This window comes from Notolepis coatsorum, assembly GCF_963971535.1.
Source record: "Notolepis coatsorum genome assembly, contig: SUPER_7_unloc_3, whole genome shotgun sequence".
NCBI lineage: Eukaryota > Metazoa > Chordata > Actinopteri > Aulopiformes > Paralepididae > Notolepis > Notolepis coatsorum.
Window position 1 is genome coordinate 1,101,482 of NW_028174878.1, and position 25,685 is coordinate 1,127,166.

Consider the following 25,685-nt stretch of genomic DNA (forward strand, 5'->3'; position numbering starts at 1 on the left):
AATACAGATTTTGTAAATAAATGAATACAATTCCAGAATCGTTTTAGTTTATCACATCTAGGACAGTTTATTGAATTATCTCTAGACATTTTATGCATTTTTATTGGAGTTAAATACAATTTATGGATACATTTTAAATTTGCTTCTTTGATTTTGTTACTTGTAAATGGAAAGTGTATTCTATCACAAATATTTAGCCATGTATTTTCTGCAAATTTCATGGTTAGGTCTGTCTCCCAGATCCTCAACAAAGGCAAAAAAGATGAGTGACATTCTTTGGAGAAGATGTCATAAAATTCACTAATTGTGGTCGATGACATTAGTATTTCTTCTATTTCATGTAATTCTAGTCTTATTTTATTTTCTCTTCTCAGTATGTGTATAATGTTTCTCATTTGTAAATATTTAAAGAAATCAGTATTTGGGATGGCATATTCTGTTCTTAAATCCATAAATGATTTTAACTGCATATTTGTATGAAACAGGTCTTTGAATTGACTTATCCCCAACTGAGCCCATTTAAGTATATTAATTGATCTTAGATGTTTATCTAGAGCAAGAATTCTGGGGCTCAATGAATCCAAAATGTCAATGTGGTTAGAAGTGGTGGAGAGAATAAAAGCTAGCTTATAATGGTGGTGTCTGGTTAGGAGTGAGGGATAATGGAGGTACTATCCAAGAGGGGGTCTGGGAGGGGGGGGTTTGAGCTGGAGCATATGTGTGTAGGGTTTTAGAAAATAGGTATTAGGGGTATATTATATACTAACATTTATATAATTGTAATTTCGCTGGATATACACTGTATACGGCTAAAATGTTATTATAGACTATTTTTGTTTTATCCTGTTTCTGTACTTGCATATATTATAACCACCTTTACTGAAAGTTTCATTATGCATTGTGTGTTGAGTACTGACTTTTAATAATTTTTTGTTTTGCAATAAAAAAAAAAAAATAAAAAAAAAAAAAATGTTTATCTAGATCAGGATTGTGATAGATAGGAGAGTATATGGAGGTACAATTGGTGATACCTAGTTTTTTTGAGCAGTCCTTCCAAGCACATAGTGTGTTAAAGACAGTGAAGCAATTACCTATGTTTCTTATCTTTTTAAATAGTTTTATAAATATGAGAGAGTCCAATGGTAACGGGTCAACAAATTTAGCTTCTAACTGAAACCACTGTGAGTCCCGTCTTCCCAACGACCATGACAGTACATTTCTTAATTGGGCTGACCAAAAATAATGTTGGAGGTTGGGGAGACCGAGACCTCCCATGGATTCTGGTTTCATAAGTGTCAATAACTTTATCCTAGGCATTTTGTTGCACCAAATAAATTTTGAGATGGGTCTATTCATAGATTTGAAAAATTCTGTAGATAAGTAACATGGTAACATTTGAAAAAGGAAATTTAGTCTTGGAAGGACGTTCATTCTTATTACATTTATTCTTCCCAGCAGAGATAATGGGAGCGTGGACCATTTACACAAATCAGTTTTTATCTTTTCTATAAGAGGACAATAGTTTTCCCTGTACAAGTTCTCTAGTTGCGGTGTAATGTTTATTCCCAAATATTTAAACCCTTCTGGAGACCAATTAAAAGGATATGTTTTATACATCGTTTCAGTTGGGGTCATATGCAGGAGACAAGCATTTGATTTATTAAAGTTTAACTTATATCCAGAGTATTTTCCAAATTGTTCTATTTCGTTATATAAGTGTGATAAGGACTGTTCTGGGTCTTTTATGTATAAAATAATGTCATCTGCGTATAAGGATATTTTATGTTCCTCCTTATTCATTTTCAGTCCTTTAATGTGAATATTGTCTCGTACACATGACGCCAGCAATTCAATCACCATCGCGAAGAGTGAACTCGACAGTGGGCATCCTTGTCTTGTCCCTCTCGTTAGTGTAAAAAAATCAGAGGAAGCTCCATTGGTAATGACAGCTGCTTTAGGATTTTTATAGATTGCTTTAATCCAAGCGATAAAGTTTGGTCCCATATTAAGCTTGTCAAGTATAGAAAAAAGAAAGTTCCATTCAACCCTATCGAAGGCCTTCTCTGCGTCCAGTGATAGGAGCAGAGAAGGGCTCCGACTGGTGTCCAAATGGTTTATTACATTTAAAAGTCTCCTTATATTGTCAGCAGAATATCTCCCCTTTATGAAACCTGATTGGTCTGGATTAATCAATTTAGGCAAAATATCTTCTAGTCTTTTTGCTAATAATTTGGTTATAATCTTGTAATCGTGATCTAAAAGACTAATAGGTCTATATGATGAACAATTTAAAGGATCTTTGCCACTTTTGTGCAATACTGTGATATGTGCTAAGTTCATTGATTGAGGGAGTATTCTATTGTGACAGAAATTATACATCATTGCCATAAAAATGGGATGAAGTTCAGTCCAAAATTCTTTATAAAATTCAGCAGAAAAACCATCTGGTCCTGGGCTTTTATTTATGGGCATTAACTTAATTGTGGCCAGAACCTCTTCTTTTGTAAATGATGAGTTAAGGTATTGCTGGTCTAATTCAGACAATTTTGACAATTTCTTATTTTGTAAGTACTGGTCCAGTTGTTCTTGTGAATGAGAACTTTGAGATTTGTAAAGTGTATTGTAGAATTCAAAGAAAGCTTGATTAATCTCTTTAGGTTGATATGTTATATTATCATTGAGATTAATTGCTTTAATAGTTCTTTCAGTTTGTTCTTTCTTTAATTGATGGGCCAGTAATTTACTTGGTTTATTGCCAAATTCGTAATGCTTTTGTCTAACGTAATTCATTTTTGTTGTAATTTCGTTTGAAATATTAAGGTTTAGTTTGGCCCTGGCCACAATTAGTTGTCTCCAATTGTCCTCTGTAGACGCTGTCTTATGAAGTGCTTCACATCTTATTACTTCTCTCTCAAGTTCTTGTGCTTGTGCTCTTTTTACTCGCTTTTTAAATGAACCATATGAAATTATTAGTCCTCTTAAAGTGGCTTTTGCAGCCTCCCAGATAGTGTTAGGGTCAATGAGGGGGTCATTATTTTCCTTTATGTAGTTTGTAATCCATGTTCGCGTTTTTACTTTAAATTCTTCATCTTGGAGTAATGAATTATCAAATTTCCATTGTTTGGTGAACGAGTTGTTCCTATTAAACTGAATAGTCATGCATATTCTGGCATGATCTGATAAAATGATTGGGCTAATTTCACATTCCTTTATCATGTATATATATTTTGAGTAAATAAAGGCATAGTCTATTCTACTATATGAGTTATGTACATTTGAGAAGAAGCTGTAGTCTTTAATGCCTGGATGTAATTCACACCAGACATCAATTAGGCCACTTTCTGCACATAACCCTTGAAGAACTTTTGAGGATTTGGAGCTATGGTTAGTTTGACTAGACTTATCCAATGCTGTCATTGTCAGATTAAAATCTCCCGCCATCACTCCAAAACCTTTACAGTTTTCATTGAACAGCAACACCATGTCAGACATAAATGTGGGTTAATCGGCATTGGGGGCATAAATGTTCAAAAAAGTAATGGATGTTCCCCAAAGGACACCAAGACAAACCGTCCGTTTGGGTCTGTAATTGTTTTTTCTACTGTAAATGGTATTGTTTTGTTAATCAAAATAGCTGTTCCCCTGCTATGACTTTTATATGATGAGAAATAGACCTGACCTACCCATTCTCTTTTTAACTTTGCGTGTTCAGTGTCTGACAAATATGTTTCTTGTAAAAAAGCCACATCTACTTTGTTTTCTTTTAGAAGGGATAAAATTTTTTTCCTTTTAATAGGATTTCCCAAGCCTTTAATGTTCCACGAATTTATAATTATATCTGACATGGTAGTTGGTGCAATCTTTGAGGAGTATCTATGACTGTATACATTTGCCTCGAAAATATTGCCATTGCTTTTATTAATAAACATGACCAAAAAACAAAAACATAGAACACAAAACATACATAGAATAAAAAACATACATGAAATACATCAACCCACCCCAGCCATGGTTTTCTGAACCACGACATTTACCCCCTTACTCCTAGTAGGCCATAGAGAAACAATAATGAAAAAAACAAAATAACTGAAAAAGAATTAAATCTTTCTTATATTGGCCCCTGGAGCTCTTGTCTTCAGTGTAATAACTTCCTTTTATTTATTTGTATTTCTCTTTACACCCCCTCCCCTCTTCACTTCCCCCCATGTTGTTAAATATGAGTTGGTCACCTGATATTACTGAATGGTGAGGGGTGTTTCTTATTAGGCAGACCTTTTTTTTTTTTTTTTTTTTTTTTTTTTTTATTATACTGCCGAGAGTTCTCCTCTCCACATACTTTTTACCATTCAGTCATTGTGACCTTCTAATGTTTGAGAGAAAAATATCAGTGCAAAACAGATGCATGTTAAATTCGTGCCATTCCTTGTACCCCCCTCCCTTCCTTTACATTACATTTACATTTTACATTTAGTCATTTAGCTGACGCTTTTATCCAAAGCGACTTACAAGTTCTGTACGACAAGCCATCAGGAAGGGCACAACTCTATCAGCTGAGCAACAATGTTCATCAAAGTGTTGAGTGCTACAGTGTAGGTTAGTTTATTAGGACAAGTGCATGACAGTACGGTTAGTTAGGGTTAGATTTTTTTATTGTTTTTCTTTTTTTTTTTTTTATTCAGATAATGGTTGAAGAAGTGCGTCTTTAGTCGACGGCGAAAGATTGGACGTGATTCGGCTGTCCTAACTGGGGTGGGTAGTTCATTCCACCATTGTGGGGCAAGGACTGAGAATAGGCGACTTCTCTTTGATGACCCTCCCGGAGCTTGGATAGGAGTAGGTCTGAGGCGGCCAGAAGATGCAGAGCGTAGGGGTCTTGAGGGTGTGTAGTTAGAGACCATTGACCGGAGGTAGGCGGGAGCGGTTCCCTTTGCCGCACGGTATGCTAGGTCGAGGGCCTTGAAGCGGATTCGTGCAGCAATGGGGAGCCAGTGCAGGTCCCTAAGAAGTGGGGTGACATGGGCCGACTTCGGTAGGTTTGAGATCAGGCGGGCCGCTGCGTTCTGAATGAGTTGAAGAGGCTTAGTGGCAGTGGCCGGGAGGCCAGCGAGCAGTGCATTGCAGTAGTCGAGGCGGGAGATGACTGTTGATTGGACGAGGAGTTGGGTGGCTTCTTTTGTCAGGAAGGGGCGTATCCTTCTGACGTTGCTCAGGAGGAATCGGCAGGTTCTGGTCGTCGCTGCGATGTGAGCAGAGAAGTTCAACTGGTCGTCGAGGACAACACCAAGGTTCTTGGCGGTCGGGGACGCAGTCACAGCTGTATTCTCGACTGTGATTGAAAGGTCGGTTAGGGGGGAGGATTTGGCCGGCAGGTGGAGCAATTCTGTTTTGCTTAGGTTCAGTTTGAGGTGGTTGGACGTCATCCAGGCTGAGATGTCGGACAGACAGGCCGAGATCCGCTCAGAGACGTGGATATCTGAGGGAGGGAAGGAGAGGAAGAGTTGAGTATCGTCGGCATAACAATGGTAGGAGAAGCCATGAGACGTGATAATGTTACCCAGTGATTTAGTGTAGAGGGAGAAGAGAAGGGGTCCTAAAACCGAGCCCTGGGGGACACCCGTCCGCAGGGGGCGGGTGGCCGACAGGGTCCTTCTCCATGACACTTGGTAGGAGCGGTCATTGAGGTATGATGACAGCCATGTCAGCGCAGAGCCAGCCACTCCCATTCCTGCGAGGGCCGCAAGGAGGATCTGGTGGTTGACTGTGTCGAAGGCTGCAGATAGATCTAGGAGAATCAGGACAGAGGAGAGGCCTTTCGCTTTTGCTAAGTGAAGTGCCTCTGTGACCGCAATGAGGGCTGTCTCTGTGGAGTGACCAGTCCTGAAGCCTGACTGATTAGGGTCTAGGAGGTCATTCTGTAAGAGATAAGCAGTAAGTTGGTTGGATACAGCACGTTCAAGTGTTTTAGAAAGGAAGGAGAGAAGAGAGACAGGACGGTAGTTGCCTATGACGGTAGGGTTCAGGGTTGGTTTTTTTATGAGCGGCGTGACTCTGGCTTGTTTTAGGGAGGTGGGGACCACCCCCGAGTTGAGTGAGGAGTTGATGGTTGCAGTTAGGAATGGGAGGATGTCTGGTGCTATGGTCTGGAGGAGTGGGGAGGGTAGCTGGTCCAGATGGCAAGTAGTCGGACGGTTTGACGTTACCAGTGTCAGGGTCTCTGCTTCTGTAATGGGAGAGAAAGATGACAGAGTGAAGGATGAGGTTCTCGATTCAGCATTTGGAATGGGTGGGGGTTGGGAGAAGGAGCTGCGGATGTTCTCCACTTTTTCCTCAAAGAAGATCGCAAAGTCTTCGGCAGAGAAAGATGAGGGAGGGGGGGGTGGGGGGGGGGTGAGGAGGGAGGACATGGTAGCATGCAGTTTGCGAAGATTCTTGGCAGAGGCCTCGATCCTATGGTGGAAGAAAGAAGCTTTGGCATTAGTGATGGTTTTGGAGAATGTTAACAAGAGGTTGTGATATGTGTCGATGTCAGCAGTGAGGCGTGACTTTCTATACTTCCTTTCAGCTGCTCTCAGGACCTGTCTTTGTTCTCTCCCTTTAGTCATGGTATCGTCCGTATGACGTCACACGTTGTTGCAGGAAGTACCGCTACCAGACAGTAAATACACGTTGAGGAGAAAAGAAAGAACAGCCGATCGCGACTGTATTGGCAAATCAATACCCCTTCCTCTGGGGTTTCAAAGTCAAGTGATTTGTCCGTATTATAACAGTCATAATGAGGGGGTGCAAACAAACAAAAAAAAACGTAAATGTCATCTTCTTACCTCCACCATGGGTAACGGTTTACGAGGCAAACCTCAGTCCAGCTCGTCGGCGAATGATTCTGCCTCTTTTGGATCGTCAAACAGGACAATTTTGTTTTTATGGAGGATTCGAAGCCGGTGAGGGTATGCAAATCCTCGAAACATGCCCTTTTCGATGAATATCTTGGTCATCCGGTCGAATTCTCTGCGTCTTCGACGTACCTCTGTGGGCAGGTCCTGGCGAATGGTGAGTTTGGCTTCCCCCTCTGTGATTGTAGATTTCTTTGCTGCTTGTAGGATCAGCTCTTTGTCCCCGATTCGTAAAAAGCGGATTAGGACTGGTCTGGGATATTTCCCAGCGTGTGGTTGTGATTGTGGTCGCGCTGGGCGAAACACTTGTTCCAGGTCGAGTGTTTTTTCCAATGAAAGCTTGAGCCAGTTGGGTAGTTTGTGCTGAATGTACTCAGGTAGAGTTTGGTCACCCTCCGATTTCTCTGGAAGCCCCAGCAAAACCAGATTTTTCCTCCTCCCTCTGTTTTCCAACTCATCCGTTTTCATCTCCATTGTTCTCAATGTCTTTTCGGCTCTGTGTAACTCTCGCTGGGTTGTTTGCAGGTTGTCCTCTAGTGCAGAAATCCTCTCTTCCGCCTCATCCAGGCGCTGCTTGTGTTTGTCGACTGCTTTGTTTGTTTTAGTCAGTCCTTCTTTAATCGCCGATACTTGGTTTGTCACCTTTTCCAGACGAGTATCGATACCGTCTAATCGGCCCAATATTGCAATGCGTTGAGATTTTAACTCTGACATAATTTCGACCAGAGTGGGGTCATTGTCTGTTTCAATTGTTTGGTCGTCGACACCTGGTTTGCTTCGCTGGCCTTTCCTTGTTGTTGACATCTTGCAAATCACCACGTTTTATCAAAAGCCTTTACTTAATTTAAGTTGAAACAAAATTATTGAAATTGTCCTTGAGTGGAGGTAAGAATTGCAAATTTAATCACTGAGACAGTGTAGAGCTCTTAGTTCAGGCAGCCATCTTGTTTCCCAGCAGCCGTCTTTTGGCTCTGTTTTTAAAGAAAACTGCTACCTTATTTTCATAATTTGATAACTGATGTGGAATCATTTGACCAGATTATTTGTGGAGGCGGACAGCAGTCTTTGATTAAGGATAGAGTCTACTGACAGATTGACACGACAGACCTAAAGGTTACAGCAATGGTCCTACAGCCTAGATCTCTAAAGATGGCAAGCTATGGATTTATACAGGAAAGTAGGCCAAACAAAGTGGCACCATGACGTACAGACTATGAGTTATAGATATGATATGCAGACTATGAGTTATAGATTTGATATGCAGACTATGAGAAGGCTATGTGTGTGCATGTGTGTGTACAAGTTGAAGGTTATGTGTATGCATTTGTGTGCATGTGTGTGGGATAGAAAGATAGAGAGAGAGAAAGTGTGTTGGTAGATTTCAATAGCCAATAATAACTTCAATAGTGTCTGTACAAAAGGCCCAAGGACTGGGCAGACATAAGAACTGTGGGGCGCTGTTCTGCTGTTCTGCAGCTGGACGCCTCTCAGACATAAAGGCTGTGGGGGGCTGCTCTGCTGTTCTGCAGCTGGATGCCTCTCAGACATGTCTAGACATGTCTGTCGATAGCCAGCATCTATATATACTAGTGGGCTTTAGTGATTCCTTCAGTTCATGTGTGGTCCCTGATCACAAGTAAGTGTTAAATATGTGCATAATGAGGACGCTTAGTTATTGTTGGTGATTTATATGGTTAAGGCTTATACTAATGTTATAATTCTACCAGCTGTTTAGGAAGCAATTTACCAGTATGTTTATAGTGATAATCTAGCCTATTGGGTATAATCTATGTTGTTGATTATAGTATTTAGTATCTGTTTAGCACAGTTTATCCCTGTAACTAGTACAGGTAAAGCACTGCTTATCCCCATTGGTAGTTCCACTCGTGAGGTTTATGTTACTTGTAGCAACAGTATATTGTATAGTATATAACAGACTGATTAATAAGTATTAGTAACGCTGATGTCTTTGTTTCCTCCCCATTTAGAACCACACACACACTCTCACATACTCCCACCGTGTTAATGGGAAATAGAAGTAGAAATTGCCTGTGCATCTGTCTGACCATTGATAATAAAACTCATCAAAGAACGTTCCTGCCTCCCGTGTCCTGACTAGACACCCTGTGTTGTTGACTACATTTCCTAACCACCAAGAGCTTCACTACAGTGTCCCATGAGGAGTCACAAAATCCATGTGTCAAAATGTCCAAATGCTGGAAATCTCGTTTTGGAATGAAATTGTATACTACACAGTGGTGGAAAGTAACTAAGTATTTTTACACAAGTACTGTACTTAAGTACAATTTTGAGCTACTTGTACTTTGCGTATTTTCATTTTATAAACTGAAATGTATACTACATTTCAAAGGAAATATTGTACTTTTTATTCCACCACATTTATCTGAACCCATCAGTTACTAGTTACTTTGAAGAATCCTTTCAACTTCAAGAGGACATAATCAGAGCAGCATAACTGGACCACATACCACTTCAACATCACCTTTAAATGGTAAATGGTGCATTTACATAGCGCTTTTATCCAAAGCGCTTTACAATTTTTGTTCCTCACATTCACCCATTCACTCACACACCGATGGCAGAGGCGACCATGCGAGGAGCCAGCGGGGAGCGAGGAGCGGGGGCCTCTGTCGCCCCTTTAGAGGTCAATGGTTTGAGGATTCCCAAGCCCAAGCACTGGGATACACAGACATCATGTAGAATGCATACTTTTACTTTAGATACTTAAGTACATTCAAATACTCCACTTTTACTTAAGTAGACATTGAATGGAGGACTTTTACCAGAGTACTCGTTTATCTGGGTATTTTTACTTTTACTTAAGTAAAGGAACTGTGTACTTCTTCCACCACTGATACTACAATTGTATACTTCATACTACATGCATACTATAGAACAATACAGGAACACTCACATCTTCAATACGGTTGCCAATCTCCTCAGACTCCCGTGGTGGTGAGCGGTAGACGGGGAAGGAGAGCTGGCTGAGGTCATAGTTCTACAACAGAGGGGAACATTCAAAACACCTGCTCACTAGTCCAACATCTCTGAGTAGATCATAATCATTTGTAATATTAATAATAATAATAATAATAATAATAATAATAATAATAATAATAATAATAATAATAATAATAATAATAATAATAATAATAATAATAATAATAATAATAATAACAATAGTAATAGTAGTAATAATATCAACAATAATAATAATAACAACCTTTATAGAATACTTTTCAAAACACAGTACAAAGTGCTTCACAAAATACCAACAAGTAGAATGGTTAAGAAAGGAAAACAGGAAATTAAATAAGTCAGTATAAATAAAACAAAAGGTAAAAGTACCACCATTAAAGCCAATCCAAAAACAACAATTAAGTGAAAGTGAGTGTGCAGAAGTGCGTAAAGTGTGTAAAAGACACTCGGGTAACAAGCTCAGGTCATCTTCCCCCTTCACTGTTCTCCTACACTGTGGAACCACCAGGTCTCTCTCCCCAGTACGTCAGCCCTTCTCCTCTTCCCATGCACCCACTCCTTCTTTTACCTGCTCCTCTCTTTCCTCCTCCTCCTCTCCTGTGCCCACTCTTTCTCTCACCGCGTCCTCTCCTCCTCCTCCTCTTCCTCTCCTGTGCTCACTTGTTCTCTCACCACGTCCTCCTCTCCTCCTCCTCCTCCTCCTCCTCCTCCATCTCCTGTGCTCACTCTTTCTCTCACATGGTCCTCCTCCTCCTCCTCCTCTCCTCCTCCTCCTCCTCCTCCTCCTCCTCCTCCTCCTCCTCCTCCTCCTCCTCCCCTTCCTCCTCCTCTCCTGTGCGCACTCTTTCTCTCACCTGGTCCTCCTCCTCCTCCTCTCCTCCTCCTCCTCCTCCTCCTCCTCCTCCTCCTCCTCCTCCTCCTCCCCCTCCTCCTCCTCCTCTCCTGTGCGCACTCTCTCTCTCACCTGGTCCTCCTCTCCTCCTCCTTCCTCGTTGTAGTGGACCAGGTTGTCTCTGCCCTCCTCCTCCAGCAGAGGGAGCTCCTTCTCCACGGGGCTCCTCCTCCTCCCCCTCCTCCAACTCCCCCTCCCCAGGATGAAGAGCAGCAGCAGCAGCACTTATGATCAAAAGAGAAACTGGGTGTTTGAAAACAGCAAGAGTCAAAAGCAAGCCAGTGTTAAAGCAAATAGAGAGGGGGACGCGCCGCCACATACACAGCGATCCAAAGATGACTCCCAGAGCTCCAAGTGCGAGGAAGGAGGCGCGTGCCGGCGAGGCCGCCCGGAGCGGGACGACACCGCGGCACTGGCGCACCTCCACGTCCAGCGTGCTGTCCTGGTGGAGCATCCCGGCGTCGTAGACACGCATCAGCACGGAGTAGTCGCCTGGGGACAGCGGCCTCTTCGGCACCAAGGCTGCCACGTCACCTGCAGACACGGTAGAGAGGGTTAAGAGGGGTAAGATTGACTTCATTGTCAGTTTACACAAGGCAATTGTGGGGTGCAGCGCCCCTGGAGCCCCTTGCTGACGGGCACTGAAGATGTAAGACCAACCCCACCATCCTGTTGGTACTGAGGTCACTAGTCTGCCTCTGGACCTCTAGGCCGTCCTGCCACCCTCCTGTTGGTACTGAGGTCACTAGTCTGCCTCTGGACCTCTAGGCCGTCCTGCCACCCTCCTGTTGGTACTGAGGTCACTAGTCTGCCTCTGGACCTCTAGGCCGTCCTGCCACCCTCCTGTTGGTACTGAGGTCACTAGTCTGCCTCTGGACCTCTAGGCCGTCCTGCCACCATCCTGTTGGTACCGAGGTCACTAGTCTGCCTCTCGACCTCCTGTGTTATTCACTCCATGATGCAATTAAAAGAACCCTTTCACGTCAGCATACAGGATGATTTTTGTATGGTCTTGTTCATCATGCATGATGTCATGTATGAAGTAACTGGTAGAGAACTGAGCATTTTCGCCACGTGTCAAGGTTATCTGTTGATGTGTTTATTCGATTCTAAGCACCTCCGGTAATGTCACTAACTAACTCACTCATTAATTCACTCACTCACTCACAATTAGCCACTCTGTCTCTAGTGGTGGCTGACATACATGGGACTTTAACAAGACCAGTTCAATCCATGCACTTTGCATTCATGACAAGTTGGGCCAGTTTCACAGACAGTGAGTAAGGACTAAGGACTAATGATTCTCAATTGATAGCGAAAGTTTAGTCTAGGACTAGGCTTAATCCATGTCCTTTGTGTCCTTGTAATATTATCATTGCTTGTATACAGTAGTTCCTTGTTAACGGTCAATTATAGTGTCGCTCATCACACGTCAACTAGCTGGTTGACGTGTGATGAGCGACACTAGGGTCCAGTAGGGGTTCTTACTTGCAAAGTCGGTGCTGATGGTCCAGTTGGTCCGATGCTCCGCCTGAAGCTCCACAGTGAACGGCCCGGCGTACCCAGGCCCGTCTGGGTCCACGATGTCCAACAGAGCGGGAGGCGAGTCCTCGTTGCAAAGCACGACGTGTCTCTGCCTGATCAGAGGAGCGTTGTCGTTGACGTCCAGCAGGTTGAGCAGCAGGGTCCCTGTGCTCGTGGCTGGGACTGGGTCTGGACAGAGGGGAGAGGTGTTGTTTTTCTAGTGCTATGTCCGCCCATCACTAACACGCAAACTGTCTTAACGCCTGTCCCGTCTCCCTGTGAGTGGATGTCTCGTGGTGATGACCGGAGTGGTGGACGTCCCGTGGTGATGGCCGGGAGGATGCGATCCTCTCTACGCCGCCCCCATATGGATCCGTCATCATCAGCTCTATTTTCAATCTTTCAAAATGTGCTTATGTACCCCAGTTGCTATTGCATGTACTTATTTGTGTTTCATTACACATACATGCTTACCAACTGTTTCGCCTGTTTTATAGCAACACTACTATCACCGACATCTAAGAAGGGAGATCCCCCCTTGAACAGCCCTTCTAAGGTTTCTCCCCTCCACATTGCCTGTGGTGGTTTTTTCCTATTGCTAGGTTTTTAGTGAGTTTTTCCTTACCTTCGCGTGGGGTATGTCTGGGAGTGTTGCATTAATTAATTAATTTTACATTTTATTTTGGATTTCATGGTGTTTTTGTTTTGTTCTTGATTCATTGTGATGTTTCTTCTTGACTTGTTTAAAGAAGACGTGTCCGGCCCATGGGGACTGATTGATTTGATTTGAGGTGTGTGGGGAGAAGGCTTGCTAAACATGTGCAGCTTACTACAGTCATTCTAGTTGGATAATAACCATCTTATTACAAGAATCCAATACAATATTTACCATTATCATAAGCCAAAATTAGGACAGTGTATTTGCCATCTTTGACAACAGTTGACTCTCGATCCATCCGGCTTTTGACTTTGATCAGTCCAGTATCAATATTGATGTTCAGCCAGTGTGCAGTGTCATTACTCAGTTCAAATCTGAGAGAGAGGGAGAGAGAGAGACCGTTACTTAACAGGATAGTATTAGTCTAAATCTGCAGCTCCTGGCTCTAACTGAGACCTGGATAACCCCCAATAACTCGTCAACACCTGCAGCATTATCTACAAACTATAACTTCACTCACACACCTCGACCCTCCAGACGGGGTGGAGGCACTGGCCTCATGACAACTCCTTCATGGGCTACAAACCTAACGCAACTCCCAGAACTGTCACTCTCCTCCCTCGAATATCATGCAGTATCTGTCTCTAATCCTTTCAATCTCACCATTGTTACACTCTATCGCCCTCCAGGTCCCCTCGATCACTTCACAGATGAGCTGGACATGCTTCTAAGCTCCTTACCGGAAGATGGTACCCCGCTCCTTCTATTGGGCGACTTCAACCTGCCTGACTCATCTCAGTCGGTCCCAGTGGTCTCCCTCCTACAACAATTTGACCTGACTCCCACTGCCATGCCTCCCACCCACAAAGCAGGCAACTCCTTGGATCTCATATTTTCCCGTAACTCCAGCATCATTAACACCACGGTAACTCCCCTACATGTATCTGACCATTCCTTCATATCCTTCTCACTAACTCTCATGCTTAACCGAAAAGTCTTCACCCCAACTCAAACCGTCTCACTCAGACGCAACCTGCCCTCCCTATCCCCCTCCACCCTCTCCTCTGACATAATATCCGCTCTACCTTTGAGTGACACCTTCTCTGCTCTCCCCACAGAGATGGCAACCTCCACCCTCCTCTCAGCCCTTGCAACCTCCTTCGACAAGCTCTGTCCCCTCGTTGAGAAACCTGCCCGCCGTTCCCCACCCAGTCCATGGCTGACGGATGCAGTGAGAGAACAAAGACAGGTCCTGAGAGCGGCTGAGAGGAAGTATAGAAAGTCACGCCTCACTGCTGACATCGACACATATCACAACCTCTTGTTAACATTCTCCAAAACCATTACTAATGCCAAAGCTTCTTTCTTTCACCATAGGATCGAGGCCTCTGCCAAGAATCTTCGCAAACTGCATGCTACCATGTCCTCCCTCCTCACTTCCCCCCCACCTCCTCCTCCCTCATCTTTTTCTGCCGAAGACTTTGCGATCTTCTTTGAGGAAAAAGTGGAGAACATCCGCAGCTCCTTCTCCCAACCCCCACCCATTCCAAACGCTGAATCGAGAACCTCATCCTTCACTCTGTCATCTTTCTCTCCCATTACAGAAGCCGAGACCCTGACACTGGTAACGTCGAACCGTCCGACTACATGCCAGCTGGACCAGCTACCCTCCCCACTCCTCCAGACCATAGCACCGGACATCCTCCCATTCCTAACTGCAACCATCAACTCCTCACTCAACTCGGGGGTGGTCCCCACCTCCCTAAAACAAGCCAGAGTCACGCCCCTCATAAAAAAAAAAACCCTGAACCCCACCATCATAGCCAACTATCGCCCTGTCTCTCTTCTCTCCTTCCTTTCTAAAACACTTGAACGTGCTGTATCCAACCAACTTACTGCTTATCTCTTACAGAATGACCTCCTAGACCCCAATCAGTCTGGCTTCCGGACTGGCCACTCCACAGAAACGGCCCTCATTGCGGTCACAGAGGCACTTCACTTAGCAAAAGCGAAAGGCCTCTCCTCTGTCCTGATTCTCCTAGATCTATCTGCAGCCTTCGACACAGTCAACCATCAGATCCTCCTCGCGGCCCTCGCAGGAATGGGAGTGGCTGGATCTGCGCTGACATGGCTGACATCATACCTCAATGACCGCTCCTACCAAGTGTCATGGAGAGGGACTCTGTCGGCCACCCGCCCCCTCCGGACGGGTGTCCCCCAGGGCTCGGTCCTAGGACCCCTTCTCTTCTCCCTCTACACTAAATCACTGGGTAACATTATCACGTCTCATGGCTTCTCATATCATTGTTATGCCGATGATACTCAACTCTTCCTCTCCTTCCCTCCCTCAGATATCCACGTCTCTGAGCGGATCTCGGCCTGTCTGTCCGACATCTCCGCCTGGATGACGACCAACCACCTCAAACTGAACCTAAGCAAAACAGAATTGCTCCACCTGCCGGCCAAATCCTCCCCCCTGACCGACCTCTCCATCACAGTCGAGAATGCAGCTGTGACCGCGTCGCCGACCGCCAAGAACCTTGGTGTTGTCCTCGACGACCAGTTGAACTTCTCTGCTCACATCGCAGCGACAACCAGAACCTGCAGATTCCTCCTGAGCAACGTCAGAAGGATACGCCCCTTCCTGACAAAAGAAGCCACCCAACTCCTCGTCCAATCAACAGTCATCTCCCGCCTCGACTACTGCAACGCACTGCTAGCTGGCCTCCCGGCCACTGCCACCAAGCCTCTTCAACTCATTCAAAATGCAGCGGCCCGCCTGATCTCAAACCTACCGAAGTCGGCCCATGTCACACCACTTCTTAGGGACCTGCACTGGCTCCCCATTGCTGCACGTATCCGCTTCAAGGCCCTCGACCTAGCATACCGTGCGGCAAAGGGAACCGCTCCCGCCTACCTCCGGTCAATGGTCTCTAACTACACACCCTCAAGACCCCTACGCTCTGCATCTTCTGGCCGCCTCAGATCTACTCCTATCCAAGCTCCCGGAGGGTCATCAAAGAGAAGCCGCCTATTCTCAGTCCTTGCCCCACAATGGTGGAATGAACTACCCATCCCAGTTAGGACAGCCGAATCCCGTCCAATCTTTCGCCGTCGACTAAAGACTCACTTCTTCAACCATTATCTGAAATGATAAAAAAAAAAAAAAACAAAAAAAAAAATCTAACCCCGACTAACCTTAATGTCATGCACTTGTCCTAATAAACTAACCTACACTGTAACACGCAACACTTTGATGAACATTGTTACTCAGCTGATAGAGTTATACCCTTCTTGCTGTCTTGTCGCACAGAACTTGTAAGTCGCTTTGGATAAAAGCGTCAGCTAAATGACTAAATGTAAATGTAAATGTAGTATTGTATTCAATTGCAAGAGGTGTGTGTGTGTGTGTGTGTGTGTGTGTGTATGTGTGTGTGTGTGTGTCTACTTTATAGTATGGGCAGTTCAGATCACATATTCTGAACATTCCTGTTTCTGATTGTAACTCTTTTAATTGATTTACATTTAATTGAACTCTTTATTTGTCTACTTTGTCTTGTTTTATTGTGCCTTATTATTTTATTGTGATTATTGTGATGTTTTATTGTGATGTGATTATTATTATCTAATTGTGGGTTTTTGTGGTGTTGGATTATATAATGTATGACTTCTTATTGTTTTTTGTAATCTCGGCTGCATTGAAAATGGGGGCTCGTCTCTCGATTGTATTTCAGAGTATAAAATAAAGGTCATGATGATGATGATCCTTTTACCTAACCGCCTGTCTCCTGGCCGTGTCTGGGTCCTGGGCTTTGCACTGGGCCACAGTGCCCCCTACAGTCAGATCCTCTGACCTGCTCACATGGAGCTCCGCGGGGCTGAAAACCGGAGGCTCGTTCTTGTCCTCCACCCTCACTGTGACCGTGGCTGTGGAGGTGGTCACAGGCCTGGAGAACCCCACCTCGTTCTCCACCACCACCAGCAGAGTGAAGACGGGGACGCTCTCAAAGTCCAGCTCCTTCAGAGGGGCGGAGAGAAAAGAGGGTGGGAGGGATTGATTGATTGAAAAGTTTATTAACAGATTGCAGAAAGGGTACAGTACAGTACAGCTCAATACATACAATTGTTAAGAGGATGCAGACCTGAGAAAGACTTTCATCTTGTTTACATCAAGGTCCCCCATTTTCAATTCATCATATGACACACACGACATACAGATAGACAGTACTGCTACATCTATACATTTGACATACCAGATTTGCAAATACAGTACTGTTTGTGATACTAAAAAATCCAGAAAAAGAGTGTATATACATTTGACATAGAAACTGTGCATTGGAGGAGGTTGGGTAGGTGGGGTGGGGCTGTACATTGAAGGTGGGGGGGGGGGGGGTTGGGTAGGGGGGGGGACGACACTGTACATTGGAATACTGACATACATTTGACATAGAAACTGTACATTGGAGGAGGTTGGGTAGGTGGGGTGGGGTTGGGTGGGGCTGTACATTGGAGGTGGGGGGGGGTTGGGTAGGGGGGGGGGCACTGTACATTGGAATACTGACAAAGCCATGCTTGGTCTTTATTGTACAACTGGGTTAGGACATTTGTAGGGGCCAGTTTCGAATTGCAGTCTCCCGTAGGTGTTCTTTGAGAGTGTTTTTGAAGGTGGGTAGTGATTCACATTCCTTTACAGCTTTGGGTAGGGCGTTCCACATTGATGTGGCATAATTGCGAAACGTGTTTAGTCCCTTGTTTGAGCCGAATCTGGGTTTTACATGATTTGTGGAGCTCCCTCTGGTGTTGTGATCACTGACCTTTGGGAAGTATTTTGACATGTACATGGGTACCTTGGTCATGTAGTGTATCTTGTAGACCAGGCCCATTGCAAGTTGCTGTACTCTGTCGTCTACTCTAAGCCATCCTAGGTTGGCAAAGTGTGCAGGGGTGAGGTGGGTTCTAGGAGTCAGGTCAAGCAGTAGTCTGACTAGTTTGTTTTGAGATGTTTGTAATTTGGTTTTTAGTGCCTTTGAGGTGCTTTGGTACCATGAGGTGCAAGCATAGTCATAGTACCCTTGAATGAGTGCTCCTGCTAGAGTCTTCAGGGTATTCTTGTTTACCAGAGAGGAGATCCGGTACAAGAATCGAGTTCGTTGGTTGACTTTTTTTATTACATTGGATGCCATTTTGTCACAGGAAAGATTAGCCTCTAGGATGGAACCCAGGTAGGTAATTTCATCTTTCCTTGTGACAATATTGTCACCCACTGTAACTGAGAAGCCGTCGGTCTTGCTGAGTTTGTTATTTGAACCGAAGAGAATGGACTCTGTTTTGCCCATGTGTAATGATAGTTTGTTGTCGGCGAGCCATATGCAGATTTTGCCTAATTCTGAGCTGAGGGCTTTTTCAACCTGTAACTTGTTCTTGTCAGAGACCAGCAGGGCTGAGTCGTCCGCAAACAGGAACAAGTTGCAGTCACAAGCTGACGACATGTCATTTGCATGAATTAGGAACAGTAGTGGTCCTAGTATGCTTCCTTGTGGAACACCACAGTTCACTGTGAGGAGGGGGGATAGGGTACCGTTTACCTCCATCATCTGTTCTCTCCCCTCCAGGTAGGATTGCATCCAGCTCACTGATAAACTATCAAAACCAATTGCTTTTAGCTTGTCAATCAGAATGGTGTGATTGACAGTGTCGAAGGCCTTTTGTAGGTCTAGCATGACCATGCCGCAGTATTTGCCCGCGTCCACCTCTTGCTTGATGTGGTCGTTCAAATAGAGAAGGCATGTGTCAGTGGAGTGGGATGTTCTGAAGCCAGATTGGAATTCGTAGATTCGATTTTTTTCCGCTAGGTACTTTTCGACCTGTTCGTATACTATTTTTTCCATGACTTTCGAGATGGATGTAAGGATAGAAACAGGGCGGTAGTTGCCTGGGTCTAATTTGCTGCCCTTTTTGTGCAGGGGTGTTACTCTCGCTATTTTGAAGTCCTTGGGGACGTGTCCCTATTTTATGGAGAGGTTTATTATGTGTGTGATGACTGGGGTGATGGCGGCTGCTGAGTCTCTGAGGAATTTGGAGGGGATGTTGTCATGGCCAGTGGCCTTGTTCGGTTGGAGGGCGCTCAGTTTATTGAGTACCTCATCTGTAGTTACCATTTCCAGTTTGAAATCGTCTTTGTGGACGCCTAGGTTCTTGTAGTATGCTACTATGTGTTCTACCCCATACTGCTCTGAGTGGGAGGGTAGTTTGTTTACCAGTGTTGTGGCTATGTTTGTGAAGAAAGTGTTTAAGTAATTGGCTACATCCAGTTTGTCTGTGATGAGCGTGTTGTCCGTCTTTATGTTTATGTTTGAGAACCTGGTTTTAAGTTTTTTACTGCAGCCTAGTTGATTGTTGAGTAATTTCCAAAGTTCACGTGGTTTATTTTTGTTTTCCTCAGTTTTGTCATTGATGACATTTTTTTTTAGTCGTTTTGATCATGGAGTTTACGTCATTTCTTAGTCTGTTTCTTTCTAGTTTGAGTTCAGTCACGTGGTCTTGGAGTTCACTGCTCGTGCTTTTGGTAAGCTTTGACTGACTTTTACGAAACTCAGAGCATTTTTTGTCTCTGGCTTTCATAGCGGTCAGTATTTTGAGGGGGGTTGAGAGTCCATTCCCTTTAGGAGTTTTACAGTGCGATCATTCAGATTCAGGTCACCCTCTCTTCCCAAAGCCATGTGGCTTCTACAAGGAAGACATGTTCCTTTATTGATCCCATTGGGGAAATGTGGGCATCACAGCAGCATGGGGGAGGGGTATGGGCAGGGTAAGAAAGACATAAATATAGGCAATGCAATATCTGAGTATAAAATTGTGAGAGAAATAAACAGTGTAAACAAAGGTTATAATATGTGTTACAATAAAATAATTATTGACAATAGATACAAAAATAATAATAATGACATGATAATGGCAATACATTTTAATCTGAATATATACTATGAGTAAGAGTAAACAGTAGACACAAGGTGCAGGTGAGGGGCTGTACCCTAACTGGCATAATATACAGTACGTTATAGCCCGTAAAAAAAATGCTCTTTTGTGATGGAGTTCTTTCACTTCCCAGCAGACATCCGGCAGGAAGATCAGCTGAACAGTTAATACCGAGAACAGATAAGAGAGTCTGACATTCCCCCCACCCCCACCTTGGCCGTAGTCAGGATCCCCTCCATGTTGCCGGGGCCTGTGCTGATGGCGAAGTGTCCTCCCTTGTTGCCTCTGATGATGGAGTACTTGGTGTTGGCGTTAGGGGAGCCGAGCTCGTCCTGGTCGGTCACTTTCAGCCTGGCCACCTCCACGCCTGGCTCCCCGTTCTCAGGCACTGACGCAGACATCTGAGGAGAAGAGCAGGACAGAAACACATCCCTCTGTGTCTGTTATCACAGTCATTTACCCTGAATACACAGGATACGTTCATCCCAAACAGATGGGGGGGGTTTGAGAGATGGAAGCAGGAAGGTCTCGCTGTCCACCAAGGGGGTAATAGAATGTTTTGAGGAGCTGGAACTGAGACATGGGTTTGGAAACCATGGCTTCTGTAGATATCTCCAAGGCATGTCACTATTTAAATCAAACCATTACAAAAGATCATAGAAGAATCATAGAAGAAGGCGTATTGAAGGTATTCATAGCAGCATACAATTCGGAGCCGTGTAGAAGGATCATAGCGAAAGTATGAAATGGACTACAGAACCTGAAATTGATAAACACAACATGTATCAAGGAGAACTGGGAACAGGGAGTGCATTTTACTATAATGATAGATGAATGGGGGGAAATATGTAAACAACAGTGGAAACACTTGGAGAGAATTTGAGATGAAAAACACCGTCAGATTCTTGATCACACCCTCTCAAAGAAGGAGCTGTCGGAGGGAATACTGGAATAAAGACGCCGACCACCATCATATCATCTGGGATTGCTCCTCCATTCTCCCTCTATGAAAATAATTTGAAGTCGAAATACCATTAAAAAAGTGATTTATTTAGGGAAAATAGATTTCAACATAAGGGACAATGATGAGGAGTAAATTTTTTTTACTTATTAAGGGTGGCAACCAAACAGGCTCACAAGGAAGTGGAGGAGTCAGGTGGTGCCGACGGAGGGAGAATGGATGGAAGTGATTCATGAGATCTATGTGATGGAAAGGTTGAGGTACGCACTGAGACAACGGAAGGCAAGGTTTGATGAGAGGTGGAGGAGATGGAGGGAGTTGTTTAGGCCCATGAGGACAGACGTTGTGTGACTGTGTGAAACATGGATGGAAGAAAATGGTGAAATGCCCCTTTTTGTTTCGGCTAATGATCACTTCACTCGAGGAGCCCCATCTCTACTGTGTGTGTAGACGCTCTACACTCATGTACTCACATCAGTCACGGTGAACTGGAGCCCCATCTCTACTGTGTGTGTAGACGCTCTACACTCATCTACTCACGTCAGTCACGGTGAACTGGAGCCCCATCTCTACTGTGTGTAGACGCTCTACACTCATGTACTCACATCAGTCACGGTGACCTGGAGCCCCATCTCTACTGTATTCGTTTTAGTTCGTTCGTTTTTTTGCATTTTTGTTTTAGTTCGTTCGTTTTTTTGCGTATTTTTTTTCATTCGTTTTTTTGTGTTCTTTTTTTTGCGTTCGTTTTCGTTTTAGTTCGTAAATTTTTTTGCATACTTTTTTTTTGTTCTTTTCCGTTTTAGTTCGTTCTTTTTTTTGCGTTTTTTTTGTGTTTTCGTTTGTTCGTTTTTTTGCGTTTTCGTTTTAGTTCGTTCTTTTTTTTGCGTTTGTTTTTTTGCGTTTTTGTTTTAGTTCGTTCATTTTTTTGCATTTTTTTTTGCATTTTCGTTTTAGTTCGTTAGTTTTTTTGCATTTTTGTTTTAGTTCGTTCTTTTTTTTGTGTTCTTTTTTTCTGTTCGTTTTCATTTTATAAGTTATCTACTGTATACCATCATATAAGTTATATACTGTATACATCAGTCAAGGTGAACTGGAGCCCCATCTCTACTGTATTTGTTTTAGTTCGTTCGTTTTTTTGCATTTTTGTTTTAGTTCGTTCGTTTTTTTGTGTACTTCTTTTTCGTTCGTTTTTTTGTGTTATTTTTTTTGCGTTCGTTTTTGTTTTAGTTAGTAAATTGTTTTGCGTACTTTTTTTTCCGTTCGTTTTTGTGTTATTTTTTGTGTTCCTTTTTTTGTGTTCATTTTAGTTCGTTAATTTTTTTGCATACTTTTTTTTTTTTGTTCTTTTTCGTTTTCGTTTTAGTTAGTTCTTTTTTTTGCGTTCGTTTTTTTGCGTTTTCGTTTTAGTTCGTTCTTTTTTTTGCGTTTTTTTTTGCGTTTTCGTTTTAGTTTGTTCGTTTTTTTGCGTTTTCGTTTTAGTTCGTTCTTTTTTTTGCGTTCGTTTTTTTGCGTTTTCGTTTTAGTTCGTTCTTTTTTTTGCGTTTTTTTTTGCGTTTTCGTTTTAGTTCGTTCTTTTTTTGTGTTATTTTTTTTCGTTCGTTTTCATTTTATAAGTTATCTACTGTATACCATCATATAAGTTATATACTGTATACATCAGTCACGGTGACCTGGAGCCCCATCTCTACTGTGTGTGTAGACGCTCTACACTCATCTACTCACATCAGTCACGGTGACCTGGAGCCCCATCTCTACTGTGTGTGTAGACGCTCTACACTCATCTACTCACCAGGGGCGGATTTAGGATTATAGGAGATGCGGGGCTTAGCCCAGATAGGTGCCCCCCCCCCCCTTTTTATTTTTTATTTTATTTTTTTTCATTTTTTTTTAAATTTTTTTTATTTTTTATTTTTTGCAGGCAAGGGGTGGTTTGGAGGGGGTCCACGGCAGATTTTTTTTTTATTTAATTAACCTGTACGTGCAATTTCCTGCAATATAGAGCCTTCAATCTTGACCAATAAAGCTGCTCTTTTCACTATAAAACTCTGTTAACCATAACGTAGTTATGGTTAGATTTATATATTGGGAGGGGATATATCATATTTTTCATATGATCAAAAAGTGGTGGAGCAAGAGCATACCTTTGCTCCCCCAAGTTCAATAGTGGGAGAGCAGAGATGCTCCGAATGCTCTTATGGCCAGACGTCTATGATTCACTGATACAAAGTAAAATAGTGCAGTGCAATAAAATAGTTAGTAAAATAGAATAAAATAATGCAATAGTGCATTGCAATAAAATAGTTATCATCGTATTTTTTCGGGAGGCCGGTAAGGAGTGCATTACAGTAGTCGAGTTGGCTTGAGATAAAGGCATGGATCTGGTTTTCAGCGTCCTTTTGATTTATAAATGGCCGTACTTTAGCTATGTTTCTAAGGTGGAAGAATTAAGTTTTTGTCAACTTGTTGATTGTGATTTAAAGCTTAGGTCTGAGTCTACCATGACACCAAGACTTAACTCACTCAAATACAGTTAGCAGCTGGATAGACCACAGATGGAAATTAGCTTCTGCTAAATCTGGTGCAAACATATTTTCATGTAACAATGATGAATTGTAAAAAAAAAAAAAAAAAAAAAAAAAAAAAAAAATCATTTTTTTTTTTTTTTTTTTTTAAATAGATTCGGGGCTTTTCAGAAAACATTCAGGGCTTGAGCCCCAGTAGCCACCCCCTAGCTCCGCCCCTGCTACTCACATCAATCACGGTGAACTGCGGGGCGTGATCGTTGCTGTCTGTGATGGTGATGATAGCGGTGCAGGAGGTTGTTAACCCTCTCCCTTCCACATCAGCAGCCTCGATGACCAGCGTGTACTTTGGATGAGTCTAAATGTAAATGTAAGAAGGGGGGGGGGGGGGTTAGAATGAAGAGCAGATCTATGTACAGTATGGATTAGGGATGGGATGATAAGAGTAACTCACAATACGATACTGATATCTAGCCCTCCATAATGATAATATCACTCAGATACACAATATCTGCGATAATCAATATATTGCAAGAAATGTAATCCTAATATACACAATATATGTAACTGAAGAAGAAAAGATACCCATGAAAAGGCACAAAGCAGGAATTATGTATTTTTCACAGAATTGACATGAAAGCGTATCAGATTATTTAGTGTGCATCACAAACTACCCAATTTAAACAATGTACAACAAATTGCATAGTGGCTCTTTAATACACACTGACCGCAACTTGATTATTAATTATGAATTATGTGCCCAACGGAGAACTTTGTTACCATCTGCAATAAAAACAAAATATATATACATCATCTGTTTCATCTAATAAGATAACGTTTTCAGTCTGTTCACCTCATTCCAATCATTTTTGTTGCAGTAAAATGGGATTGTCAAGAAAAAAGAAAAAGAAAACATCTTCTTTAAAAAAAAAAACATATAGAGAGAAAAGTATCGATAACATGTGGAGGATGTACGGCGATATATGGCAGTATGGACCTTTTGTCCCGCCCCTAGTATGGATGGATGACAAAGTGAACAATAGAGGTGTGGAAGAGGACATTGCTGTAGGAACTACTTTACCTCTCTGTCCAGTCCGGATGCTGCCACACTGATCACTCCGCTCACTGGGTTTATATCAAACATCGCTGGCCGGGGGAGCGCCGGCACCTGAGTCAGTATCCGATAGCTAACGATGCCGTTATACGTCTCTGGGTCGTCTAGATCCACAGCCGTTACCCTCATGAAGGGATGATCTGGGTGGTTTGAAGCAAAGGGAATAGATTATTTTGAACTGGCAAATTATATTTGAAATGAAATCAAGTTGGGAGGACTCAAGTTTAAACCTTTATCAGAAACACGTCAAGAGGCACAATAATAGCGATCAAGCAGGAGGAACTAATGAGGAATCATTGGAGCACATTATGTCGTCATGATAGTGGGTCATGTATAGTTCCCCCCCAATGAATGAAGGACATATGATGGCATGTACACGTACGTTTTATGTCGTCTCTTGTGGCCTTTTCAGGACGTGTGTAGGTCTCAAGTGCTTTCACACACACACACACACACACACACACACACACACACACACACACACACACACACACACACACACACACACACACACACACACACACACACACACACACACACACACACACACACACACACACACACACACACACACACACACACACACAGTCCTTCCTCAGCACAGTCCATGCTGTTCTTCACACTGGATACCTGCAGCTCTGGCTGGTTCGCCACAAAACCAATATAAAGTAATGGGGCCACACTTCAGCTAGTTAGCCACAAAACCAATATAAAGTAATGGGGCCACACTTCAGCTAGTTAGCCACAAAACCAATATAAAGTAATGGGGCCACACTTCAGCTAGTTAGCCACAAAACCAATATAAAGTAATGGGGCCACACTTCAGCTAGTTAGCCACAAAACCAATATAAAGTAATGGGGCCACACTTCAGCTAGTTAGCCACAAAACCAATATAAAGTAATGGGGCCACACTTCAGCTAGTTAGCCACAAAACCAATATAAAGTAATGGGGCCACACTTCAGTCTGTACAACCCCTGAAATAAGCAAGCGCACCTTTTGAGTATGTTTAAATGTGTAAACATGTTAAGTGCCATTCAACAATATCACAGCATGGATCGTGCCGAGAGAGGAGCCTACCATTCAGCAATATCACCAATGAGTGGGTAATAAGGCTAGGTATCCAAAATCGGACCATATTGAAGGATTT

General features: G+C 43.1%; 1 protein-coding gene across 1 annotated transcript in view; it reads right to left on the minus strand.

Moving 5' to 3' along the window:
- Window positions 1–25,685, minus strand: part of LOC311232749 (B-cadherin-like) — a gene marked incomplete at both ends in the record, with an annotated part of 45,068 nt that overhangs the window by 12,315 nt on the left and 7,068 nt on the right. The window contains 9 exons of the mRNA XM_084338328.1: window positions 9,826–9,909; window positions 10,894–11,006; window positions 11,104–11,316; window positions 12,271–12,495; window positions 13,196–13,338; window positions 16,738–16,982; window positions 20,152–20,340; window positions 23,652–23,780; window positions 24,504–24,676. Of these exons, the coding sequence (XP_084194454.1) occupies window positions 9,826–9,909; window positions 10,894–11,006; window positions 11,104–11,316; window positions 12,271–12,495; window positions 13,196–13,338; window positions 16,738–16,982; window positions 20,152–20,340; window positions 23,652–23,780; window positions 24,504–24,676 (1,514 nt within the window). The remainder of the gene's footprint in view (window positions 1–9,825; window positions 9,910–10,893; window positions 11,007–11,103; window positions 11,317–12,270; window positions 12,496–13,195; window positions 13,339–16,737; window positions 16,983–20,151; window positions 20,341–23,651; window positions 23,781–24,503; window positions 24,677–25,685) is intronic.